At 42.9% G+C, this 19,226-nt stretch overlaps 1 protein-coding gene across 1 annotated transcript in view; it reads right to left on the reverse strand.

Moving 5' to 3' along the window:
* MYO1E (myosin IE) overlaps nucleotides 1-19,226 on the reverse strand; it is a 209,863-nt gene that overhangs the window by 70,061 nt on the left and 120,576 nt on the right. Inside the window, exons 6-12 of the mRNA XM_023729854.1 lie at nucleotides 19,088-19,177; nucleotides 15,220-15,351; nucleotides 13,615-13,749; nucleotides 11,564-11,696; nucleotides 6,262-6,458; nucleotides 2,742-2,822; nucleotides 2,352-2,438 (exon numbers count right to left, since the gene is read on the reverse strand). Coding sequence (XP_023585622.1) covers nucleotides 2,352-2,438; nucleotides 2,742-2,822; nucleotides 6,262-6,458; nucleotides 11,564-11,696; nucleotides 13,615-13,749; nucleotides 15,220-15,351; nucleotides 19,088-19,177 — 855 coding nt within the window. The remainder of the gene's footprint in view (nucleotides 1-2,351; nucleotides 2,439-2,741; nucleotides 2,823-6,261; nucleotides 6,459-11,563; nucleotides 11,697-13,614; nucleotides 13,750-15,219; nucleotides 15,352-19,087; nucleotides 19,178-19,226) is intronic.

Here is a 19,226-nt window from a genome sequence, read left to right on the forward strand (position 1 = left end):
GGCTGTCCACTCCCAGGCTGAACAGTGAACCTTGGAGATGACTTCACCACTGAGCTAAAAGGGTGTCTGAGGGCCATACTGTCGGGGTTTCTCCAGTCTCCTTTAGGCCAGTAAATCTGGCCTTTTTTTTGTGAGTTAGAATTTTGTTCTACAGCCTTCTCCAGCTCTGTCCAGAACCCTCTGTTGTGATCCTGGTCAGAGCCACACAACAGTTTTTGACAGACAAAAAAGGCAACTTCATATGGTGCAGTATGTAAGTCTCTGTCTTAGTCATCTAGCACTGCTGTAACAGAAATACCACAAGTGGATGGCTTTAACAAACAGAATTTATTCTCTCACAATTAATGAGGCTAGAAGTCCAAATTCAGGGCACCAGCTCCAGGGGAAGGCTGTCTTTCCCTGTTGGCTCTGGGGGAAGGGCTTTGTCAATCTTCCTCTGGGTCTAGGAGTTTCTCAGTGCAGGGACTATGGATCCAAAGGACGTGCTCTGCTCCCAGCTCTTCTTTCTTGGCAGTAGGAGGTCCCCATCTCTCTGCTCACTTCTTTCTCCTTTTATCTCTTGTAAGATAAAAGGTGATGCAGGCCATGCCCCAGGGAAACTCCCTTACATTGGATCAAGGCTGTGATCCGAATAAGGGTGTTGCATCCCACCCTAATCCTCTTTAACATAACCTAATCTTGCCTCATTAACCACAGGCAGAGATTAGGATTTACAACACATAGGACAATTACATCAAATCACAAAATGGAGGACAACCATACAATACTGGGAATCATGGCCTACCCAAGTTGACACACATTTTGGGGGGACACAGTTCAATCCATGACAGTCTCCTTGAATTGAATATAGGGCATGAGTACAGATTAGCATCTAGGGTACTTAAGGGGAAAGCCCTTCCGGTGTCCATTTAACGTGATAAATGCCACACTGTCTGGTTTTCCTCCTTCCTTACGGGCCCTGCTTTGTTGGTGTTCTTGCTGGCTCTTTCGTCATTCCAGACCTTTACATGATGGAGAGTCTCAGTCTTCCAGCCTCCTTGTTTTCTCAATCCTCATTTTGTAGGTTTTAAATAACATCCACAGGCCAATGACTCTTGAATTTCTTTCTCTAGCCTAGACCTCAGCATTTAGTTCAGATTCATAGATCCAGTTGCCTAAATGGAATCTCCACTCAGACGTATATTAGGCCTCTCAAACTAACCATGTTCACAGCACAGTTTTGATTCCACATCTCCCACCTTACCCAACCGACTCCTCTCCTTAGGTCCTCTTACCCTTCACTAAATGGTCTCACCACGGGCCCTTTTATTCAGGCTACAAATCTAGGTATCATCCTTGATTCCTCTCTTTCCTCCTTAGCTTATTGCTAATCATTTTGAGCAAGTCCTGTTGGCTCACTCTCCAAAATGTATATTGAATCTAACCACTTCTCACCACAATGCCAGCTCTACTGCTACCATCATTGTCTAAATCCCCCCCATTTCTTGCCCTGTCTACTGCAGTATCCTAACTGGTTTTAAACTTCTACTCCGTTTTGCCTTCTCCTGCCTCACCCCACTCCCTAAGTCAATAGAACCCGTGACCTTTTCAGAAACATAAACACAAGTCAGATCATGTTACTCCCCTTCTCAAAATCCACCACTGGTTTCAGCATAGTTACAATAAAATCCCGGCTTTGCCACACCCTACAAGATGCCCTACATGGTCTAGCCCCTGCCTCCTTCCTCCCCTGGTTGTTTTGCTCTACTCTCAGGCGGAGGACTGGAATTCCAGGGCAGAGGTTTATGTGAAAACAATAAGGAGTCACTAATGCTTCCCAGACAGACGCATGAAGTCTCCCAAGACTAAACATCCCTGAGACCGCCTTTAGTAGGGGATCTGGACTAAGAGGGAATCTGTACCTGACTTTTAGAAGAAACTAAAAGTAAGACACTTGAAATGAGAATATCGGCTTTGTTAAAAATACGCTTCTTTTTAGGGAAGATGGGAGTGGAGCAAATCTAAGGAAATCAATTTTTTCCTTTGGAACGCAGTGTATGCCATAGACAATTGGGGTTGGCACTAAGTTACCATTTTCCACTTGGTCCATGGGTCAGAGTGTAGTGAAAGCAGCCCGTCATACGTCCAGCTTGACAGCATCACTTGCTCAAGAAAGACAAAGCAGCAGACGGTGTTTATATTTCACGGGCTAAGAGGCACAATAGCGTATGGGTTTTCTGCCTGATTTTATTAGGTACAGTTTATAATACAAGTCTGAAACCTGAATCTATTATCAAAAGGGAGAAACCTAGATCCTTGAAAACAAAACATTATTAGAAATAGAACAAGATGAAAGAAGAGGGACTACTTACCTGTTCTGTCTTTAATGTCAGTTCAATAAAGATCTGCTGTAATTTTTCATTAACGAAATTGATACAAAACTGTTCAAAGCCATTTTTCTGGAAAAAAAATTAAAAAACAAAAGTTACTCAGATATAAAGGTTTTTGCAAAATCATTATGAAGTAATCTCTTGAGTGCTTTAGTAAAATGTTTCAACGTGAAAAGGCTTCACAGAAATGTTGGCTGCAGCAGTGGAAAGAAGCATAGTTTATATTTAGGAGAAACTAATTCAGCAAAGGTACATGAAGAACTCATGAAGGCACACATAAGCCATATTTTTTTTTTCATTGCCTAGAAGTATTTCTTGCAAGTCAGACGGTATCACCTCCTTCCAACCCCCTATTATTCCAACTGGTCTTACCTGGAATATTTCAAAGCCATAGATGTCCAGGACGCCAATGTTGTATTCTTGATGGTCTTTCTCCATTGCCTTATTGATGGCCTAGGAGAAAGAAAACAACTTGGTAATGAACTTGTTTTCACTCATAGATAAACGTGGGCTAGCATCAGGGAAAGGGAAGCAAGACTGCACATGGCAGATACTTCTACCCACTAGAAACAGAAGTCAGTGAAGACAGGTGAACTGCAGCTCAAGAAAGGTCTCTCAGAGCCAAGCCACATACTCTGGAAAACCACAGGATCCAAAAAATTACTATGGTAGGAAAAAATGCTTGTTTAATGATGAAATCCACTAAGTGCTGGCACTTAGTTCTTCTCAAGAAGTCCTGAGAATTAGGAGAAAATGTCATCTGGGATGATTTTAGTATAAGCCTATTTCATATGACAAACCAATACTACCAGACCTGGAAACATCACGCCCAGAGTCACCCATTCAACAGTCATTTAACGATCACCTAGCACAACGTGCCAGGGGAAAGACAGTCCCTGTTGTCCGGGGTTTAGAGAAAGGACGGGGAGACTATGGATAATGATAACAGTAATTATTATTAAAGTGATAACAATAAAAACAGCTTACATGTATTTGACATTTACCTTTGCTAAGTGCTTTTCATGCGTTGTTTCAATTAATTTTCACAAGTTATCATGACAGTGACACCATTATGCCCCCTTTTCAGGTTTAGACGCTGAGGCTTGACTAAAGTCACACTGAGCAAGAGGCAGGGCCTGGGGTTACATTTAGGCAGTATCATGTCTATAACTGTTCTGCATCATGAGAAAAGGTCATTGCAATTCAGTGGCACAGACTTAATGATGAGAGGGTGGGTGTAGGGTGGTGGGTGTTGGTGAGGGCAGCCGAGGATGGGGGTGCATGAGGGAAGAATACAGGACTGGGCAAAGTCAGTGCCTAGTAAGTGTCAACTCTATTAAGTGTCACTTACATGGGATATCCTTCTCCTTCTACCATAAAAAACTGAAGGATGACAGGACATAAATAAGGTCGGAAGTCGAGCGCTAGACGGTACCCTGAACAGACACAAGAGATGTGGGTTCTAGTCTCAGCTCTGCGCCCCTTTCTTGCTGAGTGGCCTTGGGCAAATCCACCAATGCTCTGGCCCAAGATTCCCTTTTCGGTAAAATGAGGGGTCTGGACGGCTGAAAAACCTAACAACTGTTTAGTAAATCTGTAGGTGGTGAGCTACTAGCTGAAAGGCTGGAGGTTCAAACCCACCTAGAGGTACCTTGGAAGACAGGCCTGGGATCTGCTTCCAAAAGGTCACACCCTTGGGAACCCTATGGAGATGCAGCAGCTCTACTCTGCACATGCAGGGTCACCATGAGTTGGAATCGACTCAACCGCAACTAACAATGTTTAGCATGATTCTGACTTTTCCAAGCACCCTTATGTAACCCTTAAAATAGCCACAGAAGTAGACAAAATAATTAACCTACCCTTCCCTATCCTAACCACACCTGACCACGCTTTAAGCCTTATAGGGGTTGATGCCTGGATTCCAACACAGACCTTTTGGTTCTAATGGCCGTGCTGTTGTCCCTAGGCTAGGGTCCCACTAAGTTCCTTCTAGTTTGAATACAGAAAAGGCAGCAGAGCCAAATGGTTAAGAGAAGTGCCAAATTATGTAGGTTTAGTTCCTAGATTTATCACTCAATAGATCAATCTATCACCTCTGTGCATCCGTTAATTTATCTGTAAAATAGAGATAATAATACCTAGGTCACGCAGTTGTTGAAAAAATTAAGTGAGTTATTTATTTTTTCCAAAATACTTCAAGCAGTACCTAGCACACAGTTGGTGCTATATAAATGCTTGCCATTATTATTTTAACATTTAAAGACCACAGCAATGAACATACACGGTCACCAGCAGCTCTACACTGCTGAAAGAAAAATTCAACTTTAGGATAGAAATGTGATATATACATGTACACATATGCATTAAGTATACACATGATTATGCAATAATCAAAATCATCTGTGGTGGTTTTAAAGTATATCCAAAAAGTCTTTGATATTCCTCCATTCAAAAAGTGAAGCCTAATTCCTCTCTCCTTACACGTGAACTGCACTAGTGACTTGCTTCTAATAATGTGGCAGAAGTGACAATGTCTGGGTCCAAGATTAGGACATAAAAAGCACTGTGACTTCTTCCTTCTTCTCTCTCCTAGAACACTCACTTGGAGGGAAGACAAGTGCTGTGTTGTGACAAGATTCAAGCAGCCTTATGGAGAGGCCATACAGCAAGGAACTGAGGCCTCTTGCCAAAAGCCGTATGAGTACGCCATCTTAGAAGTAGATCTTCCAACCTCAGTCAGTTCTTAAGATAATTGTAGTCCCAACTGCTGCAACCTCATGACAGACCGTGTATCAGAACCTCCTAGCTAAGCCACTCCCAAATACCTGACCCACAGAAGCTATGAGAGAATAAATGCTTATTGTTTTAAGTCACTAAGTTTTGGGGGTAATTTGTAATACAGCAATAGATAACAAATACTATATTCCTAACACTTTAGGCTTAATACTCAAGAGGTCTCCCCTTTTTGGGTCTCTAGTCCTGGCTTTATCAAATGTTTTGTCCTCCAAAAGCTGTTACTACATTTGATGCAGCTAACATGACCAATCAGCAACATCATGATAAGAGGAGAAAAAACTGAAGTTGTCAAGGATTTCATTTTACTTGGATCCACAATCAACGCCCACGGAAACAGTACTCAAGAAATCAAATGATGTGTTGCTTTGGGCAAATCTTTTGCAAAAGACCTCTTTAAAGTGTTAAAAAGCAAAGATGTCACTTTGAGGACTAAGGTGCACCTGATCCAAGCCATGGTATTTTAAATTGCCTCATATGCATGTGAAAGTTGGACAATGAATAAGGAAGACCAAAGAAGAATTGATGTCTTTGAATTATGGTGTTGGCGAAGAATATTGAATATACCGTGAACTGCCAGAAGAACTAACAAATCTGTCTTGGAAGAAGTACAGCCAGGATACTCCTTAGAAGCCAGATGGTGAGACTTTGTCTCACATACTTTGGATATATTATCAGGAGGGACCAGGCCCTGGAGAAGGACATCATACTTGGTAAAGTACAAGGTCAGCGAAAAAGAGGAAGACCCTCAATGAGATGGACTGACCATGGCTGCAACAATGTGCAAGCATAACAACAATTGTGAGGATGGCAAAGGACCGGACAGTGTTTCATTCTGTTGTACACAGGGTTGCTATGACTCGGAAATGACTCGACGGTACCTAACACCACCTCCACCACCACCACCACCACGTCTTGGGGTGAAATTTTAAAAGTAACAGAAGATTCAGTGATCCTAGGGAGAGACGATAAAAAATGGAGGAGTAAAGTAATTGGTTAAAAGGAATGAGCCAAAACATGAAAACAAATCCTTAGTAGCTGTACTCTTTATAGCTAAAATACGAAGCATTACCAAAGTCTGCCTGTGTTTACTTACATCTACCAAGAAATCAAAGACTCGGGCGTGCAGGGCCTTGGCGAGCGCATCTCTGGTGTAACAGGCCTGCTCCACATTGAGGGTCACGTGGATGGACTCCGACTTGCCTCCCCATTTACTATCCATCTGCCGGCTTGTGAGTTTTTCTTTCAATCGCTCCTGGTTTATCCCCAGGAGGTATGCAGGAAAAGCCAAAACTATAGAAAACAAAACAAAGTATGATTATCTTTCAGAACTTCAACTAACATGTGAAGGTATTTGTGTGTGTGCATATGTGTGAGTGTATATATATGTGTGTGCACATGTGTGAGTGTGTACAATTGTGTGTAAATGCAAGGAACCATTATTAACACCCAAGAACTTACAGTCTAGCAAGGTTGCTTATCAGCAATTCCACACACATCCATCCACTTTGTTTGTTCTGATTGTTTTATTACATGAGTCAATCCCTGTGACAATCGAGACTCCCAATAACACAAATCAGTGATTCAGAAGGAGGACAAACCAATCCCCCTACTGAGATCACAGCTACATGCCTAAAATGGATGTCTCTAAGCTTGGGGCAAGACAGCCAGGAAGGAACTAACTCAAGAAACATTTCTTTGGCTCCAAATATTGTTTTCTTCCCTTTTGGTTACAGGGGGTTTTCATAGCATCATTGCCAAAGAGCTTCAAGCACCTGATATCACTGAACTAATAATCACAACCAATTACATATTCATTGTGTGGTTACCACGTGTAGGGTTACTAAAGACAAAGAACAAGGTACAAAATATTTAAGGAATCCTGAAGACAATCCAGATGAGGTAAAGATAGTTTGCCAAATAAAGACGCCTGCTAAAGGCTGAACGTGTGACATAGAAGAGACAATAAAGTCCTGTAGGAATTTAGAAGGGTGGTCAAAGAAGATGTGGGATTTGGGCAGGGCTTAAAAGGATAAATAGGATTTGCACAGATGCAGAGGAAGAAAGAAGCGGAGAAAGGGAGGAACTGGAATGTGCAAGGGTGAGAAGGCAGGAAAGCATGAGTATGGTGAGGGTACAGTGAGTACCCCTTTGGCTACAGCTGAAAGTTTGCAGAAAAATAAAGACAGGTTGGATTCCGGTGGGGATCCTTGAATGGCTATTTGGGCTAGAGCTTAAAGAGGGTCAGGGATGTTTTCTAGAGGGGTGTTACAAGATTTCTTCAGGGGTGGCACGTGGAGTGAAACAACGGGGAGCTGTGTTCATGTCATTCATACTGGTACACTCAGCCCACCCCAAAGACATGTGGGAAGGTTGTTTCTCATCTGCAGATAGAAAAGCTGGGGCTCCTATGGCTCAGCAACTTGTTTTCAGCAATGACAGTCATTAAGAGGAGGGCTAGTGACATAAATGGAATGTTCTTGATGTCTGGTTCAATTAATTTGGTATTCAATCCTTGGTCACTGAAAAAAAGGTCAGATTTCTTCAATATGAGTGAAGACATTTATAGACTCAAATGAAATTTCTGAACTTGGATGAGTCTTCATCTTAATTATTATCCCCTTCACCAGGTAGATAACCAGGGGTAGGCAAACTTCACTCTCTGTTGTGGATATATACATCATCAATGGTTAGTATATCCATGAGGTCCCCTTGTGGATGCTCATGGGAACCCTACCAAAACAAACAAACAAAAAAAACCAAACCTGTTGCCATCAAGTTGATTCCGACTCATAGCGACCCTATAGGCCAGAGTAGAACTGCCCCACAGGATTCCAAGGAGCGGCTGATGGATTCCAAGTGCTGACATTTTTGGTTAGCAGCCCAGCTCTTAACCAGCGCTACAGTGGATACTTTTAGAAAATGTATAATTATCCCCAAATTGTCTTGTTTTGTAAACATAGGGTTCTCCCAAGTCCCTAATCATGCTAAAATGGGGGCATGGTAAGCATATTTGGTGATACTATTTATGCCATTGTCGTTATGATCACAGCTCAAGAACTACCACAGTTAGGGCTAGGATGAGTGCCTTGGAGGAGAGACACCCAAGCAGACAGAAGAGACAAAGACCCATACACTACTTCCGTCTTTCATACTCTTGGGTAGAAAAGAACACAGCTGAAGCGCTGCAGGCCCTCCAAAAACAAGGCATGAATTTGCCTAAGAATCAGAGTCACAAGTTTTTGGAAACAGCTAAGAAGGCTAAAGCGATGATCCAGTATTTGCTTTGTTTTTCCAAGGACAAGCTTTCATGGCCTCCTACTTTCACCAGTGGCTGCCCTGCTGCTACGATCACAGGGCTGCTCCTACAGACTTCCTTCAGCTGTGAATGTCCATGAGGGCACGTATGTTAGTACGACCGGATAAGGGCGTCAGTATGAAAGCTTAGAGGCTGCAGGGAGGTGGAGGAGGGAGGAAGGATTGGCTAATTAAAAAATGCTGATGTACTCTGGTATAGTTAATTAGGGTTATATAAAACACAAAAGAACCTGCTAGAAAGTAATGTTTCAGCACATTTTAATAATGAAGATCAATTTCTACTACTCCTTTAAAGTGCGTAGCAAAGCTGGACTTAATTTTTTCCATTTAAATTCAAAGTAGAAAAAAGATGTAGCAAAACAAAATTTTACTTTTTCAAACTTAAATGAAAAAAGTACATGTGGTTTATCTGTCTTTGGTGTGGAGGTTCTGTGCTTTCTAATCCATTAGTAACAGGAAAGAAGGGGCACTGTTAATTCTACAGCCCACTGTTACTTAAATAGTTTTTTTTTTCCTTCAACAAAATTCTGAGGTTGATTTGGTATTTCATATTTTTCAAGCAAGACTCGCTTCCAAAGCTACTCCATCGCACTATATTTACGATGAAGGCACACAGGCACCTAGGCTGAGGTTTGTTTGGCTTCTCAAAAATATACAGATTTGGAAAGAGTCTTTAGGGGATGCTGATCTTCTGTTCAGGGTGATGGTTCAACAACATGATGAACATAAATAATGTTACTGAACTGTACATGTGAAGACTGTAGAAATGGCGAATGTTTTGTTACCTATATATTTACCACACTTTTAAAAAAGTGAGTAGGCTTAAGACACATACACACACACCAATACACATAACGATTCGACTAAGAAAGTTCTACAGTTTAATCAGCCTAAGGTCAGGTAACAACAACATTTGTTGTTATTAATGGCTATTTTGCTTTAGCAGGCCAGTTGTGATGGGTATCCTAACTTTGTTTTTCTACCACAGAACAGCTAGAAGAAAGTCTGCTTGCTTCCATTATAAAAGCATGGGCCAGCACTTCCTTCTAGAGATTTATTCCACAGATATACTCAAATATGAGAAAGATGACACAGATCAAGGTTATTCATTTCAGTATTATTTGTAAGAGCAGAAGAATGGAAACAATCTTAATGCCCATCAACAGGTGATTGGTTAAAGAAATCAAAGCACAGCCAAGAAATGGAATACAATGTACCTATAAAAGGACGAAGCTCTCTATGAATTGATACAGAATAATCCCCGAGATATATTGTTAAATGTAAAAGCAAGCTGTAGAACATTGTGTCATAGGTTTCCACTATTGCACAAAAGTAGGGAAAAGAATGGATATGTGCACATGCCCCAGAGGGAAACACAAGAGACTGGGAACCTGGGTTGCCTCTGGGGAGGGGAACAAATTGACGGAAGAACTTTGACTGCATACCTACTGTGACCCATGTTAACATATTACCACCTGAACAGAAACCAAAACCAACAGAGGGAAACTACTGGGAGGGGGACACATTTCTTTGTCAGACCGCTTTGGCTTCAAGTACAGTCTTTTCTGACCTCCACATCTCTACCATCTTCTGTCAGGAAATTTTAGCATCAGTTGCTGATGGTGGGGCTTACCCAGTTGGATGAGGAGGCTACTTCCTTCAAACATAAAACAAACCACTTCTTGGTTCAAACTTAAAAGAGAATGCTTACAGTTTCAGCATCACGACTTGGATCTCAAGCATGAAGAGGAAGTAAAGGATTTTAATATCTGAGAAGGCAAGAAAGATCCAGTCCATCTCCACAGAAATCACCACCAAACTCAAACCGTCAATACTAAAAGGGCTAATAATCTACTTGACACACTTGTGCCTTTATTAGATGTAAAGGCTAATGTACATACAAGTCTAGAAACACAGTTCTTATTACTCGGTCAGGTTTCTCGACTTTAAGGACAACCTGTATATTTATGGCTTTCCACCCCGCCCCCTTTGCTGTTAAACAAATCTGTCTTGCTCTTTATCAGACAGACATCCGAAGTTAGCAGAACTTCCCTCTTTTATCAGAAAAGAAAACAAAAACATAAAAAAGAGCCTTATTTGGAATGGAAATATCCCCAGTGCACTGTCAGCAATGAGTGGGATACTATTTATTACTAAACATCTAAATTTATCATCCTTGAAGAATGCTGAGAAAGGAAGAGCTCTTTTCCTGGGTGGTTGAAGGCTCTGTGAGCGGACAGCAGCCTGCAAAGTCATCTGCTGCCTACGAGGCCATCACACGCCACACTGTTGTGACAGATCGCTGGCACGCATAACCAGTAACGTCTCCCTGCGGGAAGGACCTCAATTTCTTCCTGGAGAGTAAAAATGACCACTCAGCTCTGGAGGTTCTGACTATTGCAGAGGGGTCCTGAACGCTCCTTATTAAAGGTGATCAGCAGCAGAGTCAATGCAATAGCCAATGTCCATCTGTCTCTGTTTTCAAAAACTGAACCCAATCCAACCCATAGGGCAAACTGAACCTGTGCGCTTTCCATATTCACATATGTTCGACATCTTGCCTTTACAGGTCCCTGGGTGGCGCAAACAGTTCGCTCTTGGCTAATAACCAAAGGTTGGAGGTTTGAACCCCTCCAAGGACACCACAGAAGAAGGGCCTGGCGATCTGCTTCTGTAAGATGACAGCCGAAAAAACCCCTTGGTGCTCAGTTCTACTCTGTGACACGAGTCACCATGAGGTGGAATCGACTCGGCGGCCACCGATTTTGGTGTTTGGTTTAGACCCTAAAGACCAGTTATACAAAAGGCAATGATTAGGAGAGTAAAAGATACCACTTGTTTTTAAACCTAGGAGTGAAATTTTGCCAGGTTTCCCCACGGTTAATGATAAATTGAAATGATTTCATTAATCACCTGTGGTGAGGATGTGGGAGAGGTGGCGGTGAGGCAAGTGGCCAATTTGCTCTGCACAGAAGGACCCATAAGACTTTTCAGCTCTTCCAACATACTCTGGTTGACATCTAAGCCAAGCTAACCGGCCATCTCCCCCCACTCTACAACCACGTGCCACAGTTACGTACACTCCTCGCTCTCCACAGCGGCGTAATTGCCGACCTCCTTGAAGCTGATGTTGCCCAGGTGGAGCACGCCCGCCACGATCTGCAGCACCAGCGTTTGCTCCTCTGCGAAGATCCCGATCACGTTCATCGCGTGCTGGAAGAGAAAAGACATGGAACTGTCCCGACAAGCTGGCCTCCAGCTTTACAAGCACATAACACAGAAGCTGAAGCTTAGATTGGGTTGTGCAGTTATACACGGCTTAGCTTGTGATGGCAGCTGGAAGCCCCTGTAAGTCATTATCACTCTTGCACTCTTGCACATTGTTCTCGAGTTTCAAAGTGGTGCTGGCAGGGCGGTCTGTCTTTAAACAGCACATGCAATCCTCCCAGGAGTCAGGGCAGGGGAATTCCAGAACGGGATTCAGATGGCGAGGCAGCTGTTCACAAGGTCTCTAAGTCTCTCCCCATCCCTCTGTATATCCTGTGGCCGATCCTCCCCCACCAAGGGCACTACCTTCCTTTCAGCTACTCTAGCCTTGGAGATAGTTCCCTTTTGGGAAGGCTGAGCACAGATTTTATTTGCAAAAGGATTCTGATGACAAATCTCTGGGAAGTAGAGCATCTTGCCAAAATTTTAATTCTGAGGTTCATAAAGTCCACTAAAAGCAGCTGAAATGTCTGACTCCCAGAAACTTTGTTCCTAAAAGAACTAAAGGGACCAGTATGCAATCCCTTATCTACGTTCTTTTCTCCTAGCTCCTTCGACATCAGGCTTGGTAAAGGAGAAGGTCACCCAGAAACTTTGTTCCTAAGAGAACCAAAGGGACCAGTATGCAGTCCCTTATCTATGTTCTTTTCTCCTAGCTCCTTCGACATCAGGCTTGGTAAAGGAGAGGGTCACCCAGAAACTTTGTTCCTAAGAGAACCAAAGGGACCAGTATGCAGTCCCTTATCTACGTTCTTTTCTCCTAGCTCCTTCGACATCAGGCTTGGTAAAGGAGAGGGTCAGCGAAAAAGAGGAAGACCCTCAACGAGATGGCTTGACACAGTGGCTGCAACAATGGGCTCAAGCATAACAACGGATGGTGCAGGACCGGGCGGTGTTTCGTTCTGTTGTGTACAGGGTTACTGTGATTCGGAACTGACTCGGTGGCACCTCACAACAACAGCTCCTTTGACGCCAGTGGCCTCTGGATGCCATCTTATTTCCTGGCACTCAGGACACAGTCTGTCTGAACATCCTATCCCTTTCAAGCACAAATGTCAGCTCCCCTCAAACTGAACCTCCACTGCCCAGTCAGGGTCTCCCATCTGGTCGGGATCTGGGAGAAGGAATGGGCCTGGCTCATACCTGACTTAATATGGTGGCATACTTCTTTTAGCCTAAATGGATGACCAGTCTATTTCCAGCACATTCTAGACTGACTAGTTATTTCCCCCAGGTTGTGGCCCCCCGCAATAATCTAGCTCAACTAGTTTTACAACTTGCGTCATAGTTTACACACAGTGTGAAGAGCCTGGAGCGGGAGGCTCTTCCTCTGAGCTGTCCAGCACAGAGGTGAAGAGAAAGTCCTCAAAAACAGACAAGCTACGAAGAGGGGTGAAAAAAAAGGCTAAAGGTGTTCTCAGCTTCCTAAACCTGATTAGGGCCATAGGAATGGCCTTCGCTTTGCCTTCTAAGGAAACAGCTCAACAGTTACGTCGGCTAATCAGCAAACAGCTATGCTGAATGTATCACCCACAATGGTGTTTGCCTGTTTACCGGAACTCCTGCAGAGTTAGCTTTTTATGCAGATCTCAAATCATTAAGTGGTCCTCAGGCAACTGGGCACATGGTTATTTACGGGTGCTTTAAACTGGGGCTGCCATGAGTGAGAATCAACTTGACAGCAACATGGTTTTTTTTTTTTTTTTTTCCGTTTAACATGTGTTTTAAGATACGGAGTGCTTACAGCAGAATAAGCTGGAAATTCCATGCTGCTGTTTGCTCTGTTAACCTTTGCTGCCCTTCTACCATAGGCAATGCCCAGTCCAGAGAGCCGATCTCACCTTGGCCCTGCCCCTGCACTCACCAGGGTTTCCTGAAACTCCCGCCTGTCGTCGATGTCATCCACCTTGTAGGACCCAGAGAGGCTCAGGTAGTAATAATAGTCCATGCTGGTGATGCCGAGGCTGTGTTTCTGCTCCGCAGAGGCGCCCTCGATGAGCTGGAGCAAGAGAACGTGGGACGGGAATGGTGTGACCACGATGCACTCTCAAAGTCACCTCCTAGCTCCTGCCAACACCAGCCCCAAGCCTAGGCGATGAAGACATTCGATCCCTGCTTTCTAAAACTGTGGGTGATCGTAGTCTTTGAAACAGAAGGGAGCTTCAGAATATCTGACCCACCTGTAAAAAGCTAAAAACCAAACCTGTTGCCATCCACTCAATTCCAACTCATAGCAACCCATTAGGACAGAGCAGAACTGCCCCATAGGGTTTCCAAGGAGCAGCTGGTGGATTTGAACTCCCGATCTTTTGGTTAGCAGCCGAGCTCTTAACTACTGCGCCACCAGGTCCCCACGATCATCCCTGAGAATTCTGGTTCTTGACCCTGATAAAGGTTTAGAATCTGCCCTTGTCCAATAAAGGGAACTATACTGCTACACTTGTGTGAGCCTTCGAGAGAGAGGTAAGCAAGGCAGGCTACAGTCACTTTGTTCCTGTCCAACTTTCTTACGGCTTACGGAGTGGAGCTGGCTCCTCCATGCTTCTCATTGCAGGGTACATATTAACCAACAGCTGTACACCCTGGTCTCTGGCATTCTGACACCTCCAGACCAACTGACTGTCCCTCGGCTTTTTGTTCCAGCTCTGACCTCTGCCCTACGTCTGGGCAACACCAACACCCTCCTAAACAGCGCCAACCAGTGCCATGCTGGAAGATGTCTAATAATCAACTATTAGGAGGAAAAAAACACAAAGTTACAGCATTAGCCAATTTCTGTGGTGTAAATACTCCCAGCACGACTGACTTCCAACTCCCAACAAGATGTCAGTAAAGGAAGAGGTGGGAGGAGATGCTCACTGGCTCCTACCCAACAAGTATTTAGAAAAATAGAGCAGAGACAACATCTAGCCACACTTTCCCACCTTTGTCAAGTACTTCATGGCATCTTGGTTTCCCTTCTCCCACAACGGGGGACCACAACTCCATTACTGAGAAGTTCTAGGTCACCTCACGAAATCAGAATTCCTTAGTTTTCTTCCCTGTCTCCTCAAAATCTTTTGAGGCCATCTGACCTCCCTAACCCAGCTCCCCTCCATTTAACCATCCAGAACTGTATCTCTCTAAAATCTCTCCTCACTATCCGAGCCAAATCTCCCCACATGAATCCCCACTGGGCGAAGAATCAAGCACTCCCACTGTTGTTTTAAAGTTACATCAGTACTTTCTTGACTGTTTTAAGCTGGGGACATTTTTGTCTTATCATCCCAACTAGAACTTATTTTCCTTGAGGGAAGGGATGGTCTCACCACTATTTTGCACACTGACTTGCACACACTGTAGTAACAAATATTTCTTGGCTTGCTGGACTAGATTATCTAAATCTGATAACTGAGTGGAAAAAAAACATTTTTTTAAAAAAATGTGGAGAAGGAACAAGGAAGTAGAAAGAAAATATGTAAAGGAAAACCTGGTAAAATATGTGAAAACTCCGCTCTCCAGGGTTCCTCATCACCACCCTGGATTTTTCCAGAAGGAAGTTGGAGATCTTTCCACCATCTGGTTCTCCACCTGGACTGAACTGGATTTCAAAGTATTTTCCCTGAAAAAAAGTTAAGGCTTTCCTTCAATGGGTGGTGAACAAAAACATGATACTCCAAACAGGCTTTTGATACAGTATATAATTCAAGGAAATTCATTAATAAAAGACACATTGAGAGTTCTTCCCAGTTCTGGTTTAGACTTCCTCACTTTTTCCTTTCAGACAATAACACACGCTCTTGTCCACTCACACAATTCTATACTGAGAGAGAGAATCTATCGTCTAGCCTGACTAAATAAGGATAAGTTATATCCTTTGCCCATTTCCTTCCAGTAGGTATTTGACTCCTAAACCAGGAAGGTGTAAAGAATGGGGCAGAAGATCATATGGTGCCCTCGGTATCACAAGAGGGAAGTCTGTCAGCCTCTTTCACAGGAAGCAAATTTTCCCTCTGACAGATATCATGGCTTTAGAGCAAAAGCAGTCAATCCCTTCTACCTTTGGGGCACCTAAAATTCTTATCTAGAATAAAAGCAGTTGGTTATGAATAAAGTTCTTCCCAGTTAGTTGTGGGTGTGAGGACTTTTGTTCTTTTCGTGATTATTATCACTATTCTCCTTTAAATTACAGCTAATAGGGAACAAAGGAGAATAAAAACTTGGAATTTTGTTGGAAAAGACATCCAGCTTAAGTAAATCAATTTGTCTCCTCACTAGAACCTAGTTTCTCTTCACTCCTCAGAAACTTACACACCTTTAATGGTCAGGAGGGCAAATTTAAAACGAAGGAGAAGAGAGTGAGCATTAGTGAGTGATGTGGCCCTGGGCCAAACTGGAGATCATGCCCAGCATGAAGGCATTGTAGGCTGGCAAAACCCATCTATCTCAGGGCTGAATCCTGCTGGGCCACAAGTTAAATTCATAAAGGACAAGAAAATTTCATTGAATGATTTTCCTACTGTCTACAGTATCCAGTACATGAGGTGTTACTGTTGTTAAGTTACAAGCTGATTCCAAGGGTCAAAAAGATTACAATTACTAATTGTCTATGTTTCTTAATCTGATGACCCACCCCCCAAACAAAAACAAATACCCAGAAGCACAAGACATAAAGAATCACAAACCACTGCAATCCTGAATTACAGTGGTTCTCAAGAAAAGCTTGCTAGACAAGACCCTTCAGTGCTTCCTATGGTGGCTGCCCTACACCACTTTCTCCTTCTGACATGTTCTGGAGGGAGCCGTTCGGCATCCTCCCTCCCCACCAACTCCCCATTTAAAAAAAGCGTAGAACTGCCCCATAGGGTTTCCAAGCAGCAGCTGGTGGATTCGAACTGCCAGTCTTTTGGTTAGCAGCTGAACGCAGAACCATTGCGCCACCAGGGCTCCTATAAAGGAAAAGGAAGCTGCGTTTTGATAATTCAATGGAAAGACGCTTTGACTCTATTGGTGATGCTGTATCTCTTAAGCTGGGTGCCAGGTACACAGTTCTTCATTATATTTTTAAATAGCGTTTTCTGAAATATTTTATATTTTTTAAACTTAAAAATATTTACAAATGGAAATACATGAATTTTTATGATTATAAAAGTACTGCATGCTCATTTTTAAAAGTGAAACCACCCGTAATCTCACCCTGATGCCACTTCCACCTCTTCCTACTAAATAATCAGTGTAACAGCATCTTCAGACTTTGATTTGTATGCACTGTAATTATGTTTTATGTAATGCGCCCATTTTAAAGCAAAAAGGGGACCCTATTATATATGTTTTTCTGTAGCCTATTTCTTCTTTAATTTAACAATATATTATGGATAACTTTTATATAAGCAATTATTAACAGAAAACTTACATAATTATTCTAAAAGTAGTATTGTTGGGTAGAAGATAATAAGCATTTTAAATTTTGATAGAAATTGCCAAATTGCTTTCTTGGGAAAATGTGTCAGTCTTCAACCAATAGTGTCCTTTCCCCCGGTAATATCAATCTCCTTACTATCTGACCATTCTAAGACACAGGAAATGATATATTCTGTTAATTTGCATTTCTCTCATTATTAGCAAACATTAGTTTTGATGCCATCAGCCGTTACTGTATGTGTGTATGAGTGTGTGGGAGTGTGTGCGAGTGTATGTGAGAGTGTGTGTGTGTGTGTGTGTGAACTGCACATCCATACTTTTCTCCATCTTTCCACTAGTTGGTGTTGTTGGGTGCCGTCGAGTCGATTCCAACTCATAGTGACCCCACATGACCCTATATGGCAGAGCAGAACTGCCCCACAGGGTTTCCTAGGCTACAGTCTTTACGGGAGCAGATTGCCAGGTCTTTTCTCCTGCAGAGCCACTGGTAACTCACTTAAGGAAGCTGAAAGTTACTGCATGACAATTTAGTAAGACATCTCTTGGAAATAGAAGCTTCCTTCCAAAATACAGAATTAAAAAAAATTGTTTTTTTCCCAAAATTCTCATTCATTTATTTTAAAATGGTCCCGAATCAGCCTTACAGATGACTCTTTGAATGCCTTAGTGCCAGACATAATCCATGGTTGAGATAAGATGCAAAATGTACACAAATCAAAGCTACTTGGTAAACATTTGTTTCTTTATAAATGTGGCGCTTTTTCAAGGGGAATATATCCATATTCATCCTTGCCAGACTTTCAGTTTACCCCCTCAGGAGACACCCAGACAGAAAAATGTCTAAAGAGTATTCACAGCAATGCATTCAGCTGACATTTTCATTACCTTGGGTAAGCGGGCCAGTTATGCGGCAATCCCTGAGGCAAGGTTCAGTCTCTTTTGGATGTTATTATGTTACATGAATATACATAAAACAAATACACAAAGCTATGACGGGAGGGGTAGGGAGTGAATTCTAGACAACTCAGGCAGGTGGCTTATTCTTTCTGATCAAGAGGAGCAAGGTTCCCTCAAAGGGACTGGACCAGGGCGGGAGTCAAAGTGTCCACTCACTTCAGTGTCTACAGACCACGTTCTAGGCAGAAAAATCATTATTGCTTGAAAACAAGACCTCGGATGCCCATCAAGTCTACGCCTTTGTCTGGGAAAGCAGCTCTTTTCTCCATGGCACAAAGCAAATTCCTTTAGGACGAAAGCTGCCACTTTCATCAGTTTTCATTTTTTTTAGTATGGTGTTATGGATTGAGTTATTTCCTCCCAAAATATACCTTAAAGTCTTAACTGCAATACTGGTGAATGTGACCTTGTTTGAAAATAAGGTCTTTTAAGATGGAGTAGGGTGGGTCCTAATCCATCTCAGTAATCTCTTATAAAAACAGGAGAACAGACAGGAAGGAAGGGCCAGACACGAGGAGAAGGTGCCACGTGAAGACGTATCTACAAGCCAAGGAGCGTCAAGGATTGCTGGGAGCCACCAGAAGCTAGGAGAGAGGCATGGAACAGTTTCTCTCTCTCAGAGCCCTCAAAAGGAGCCAACATGGTCCTGACTGTACTTCTTACCTTCCCAAACCATGAGACAATAAATTTCTCTTCTGTAAAGCCACTCACTTTGTGGTATTTTGTTACCACAGCGCTAGAAAACTTAGACCTAAGGCAACTCAAGTTGAGAAATGCATTCAAAATCATCTTGTTTGCATATTGATGCTCATAAATAACTTTAGTCAAAGGGCAAACACTGCTATAACATGACAGAAAGACTGAAGAGAGCCCCCTGAGGAAACGTCAAAGGCTCCCACTTCCTTTGGGACACCAACGTAAATCCGGAAAACCAACATCATCCATCAGGTGACGTTCTCCAAGTCAGGGAAGAAACTCACAAATCGACTGGAGTTGTTGTTCCGGACTGTCTTGGCATTCCCGAAAGCCTCCAGCAGCGGGTTGGACTGCAGGATGATGTCCTTCACGTGCTGTGAGGGCAAATACACCAGACATTAGGGAGGTGGGAACACCTACTGC

Source organism: Trichechus manatus, unplaced genomic scaffold, assembly GCF_000243295.1.
Source record: "Trichechus manatus latirostris isolate Lorelei unplaced genomic scaffold, TriManLat1.0 scaffold00030, whole genome shotgun sequence".
NCBI classification, from domain to species: Eukaryota; Metazoa; Chordata; class Mammalia; order Sirenia; family Trichechidae; genus Trichechus; species Trichechus manatus.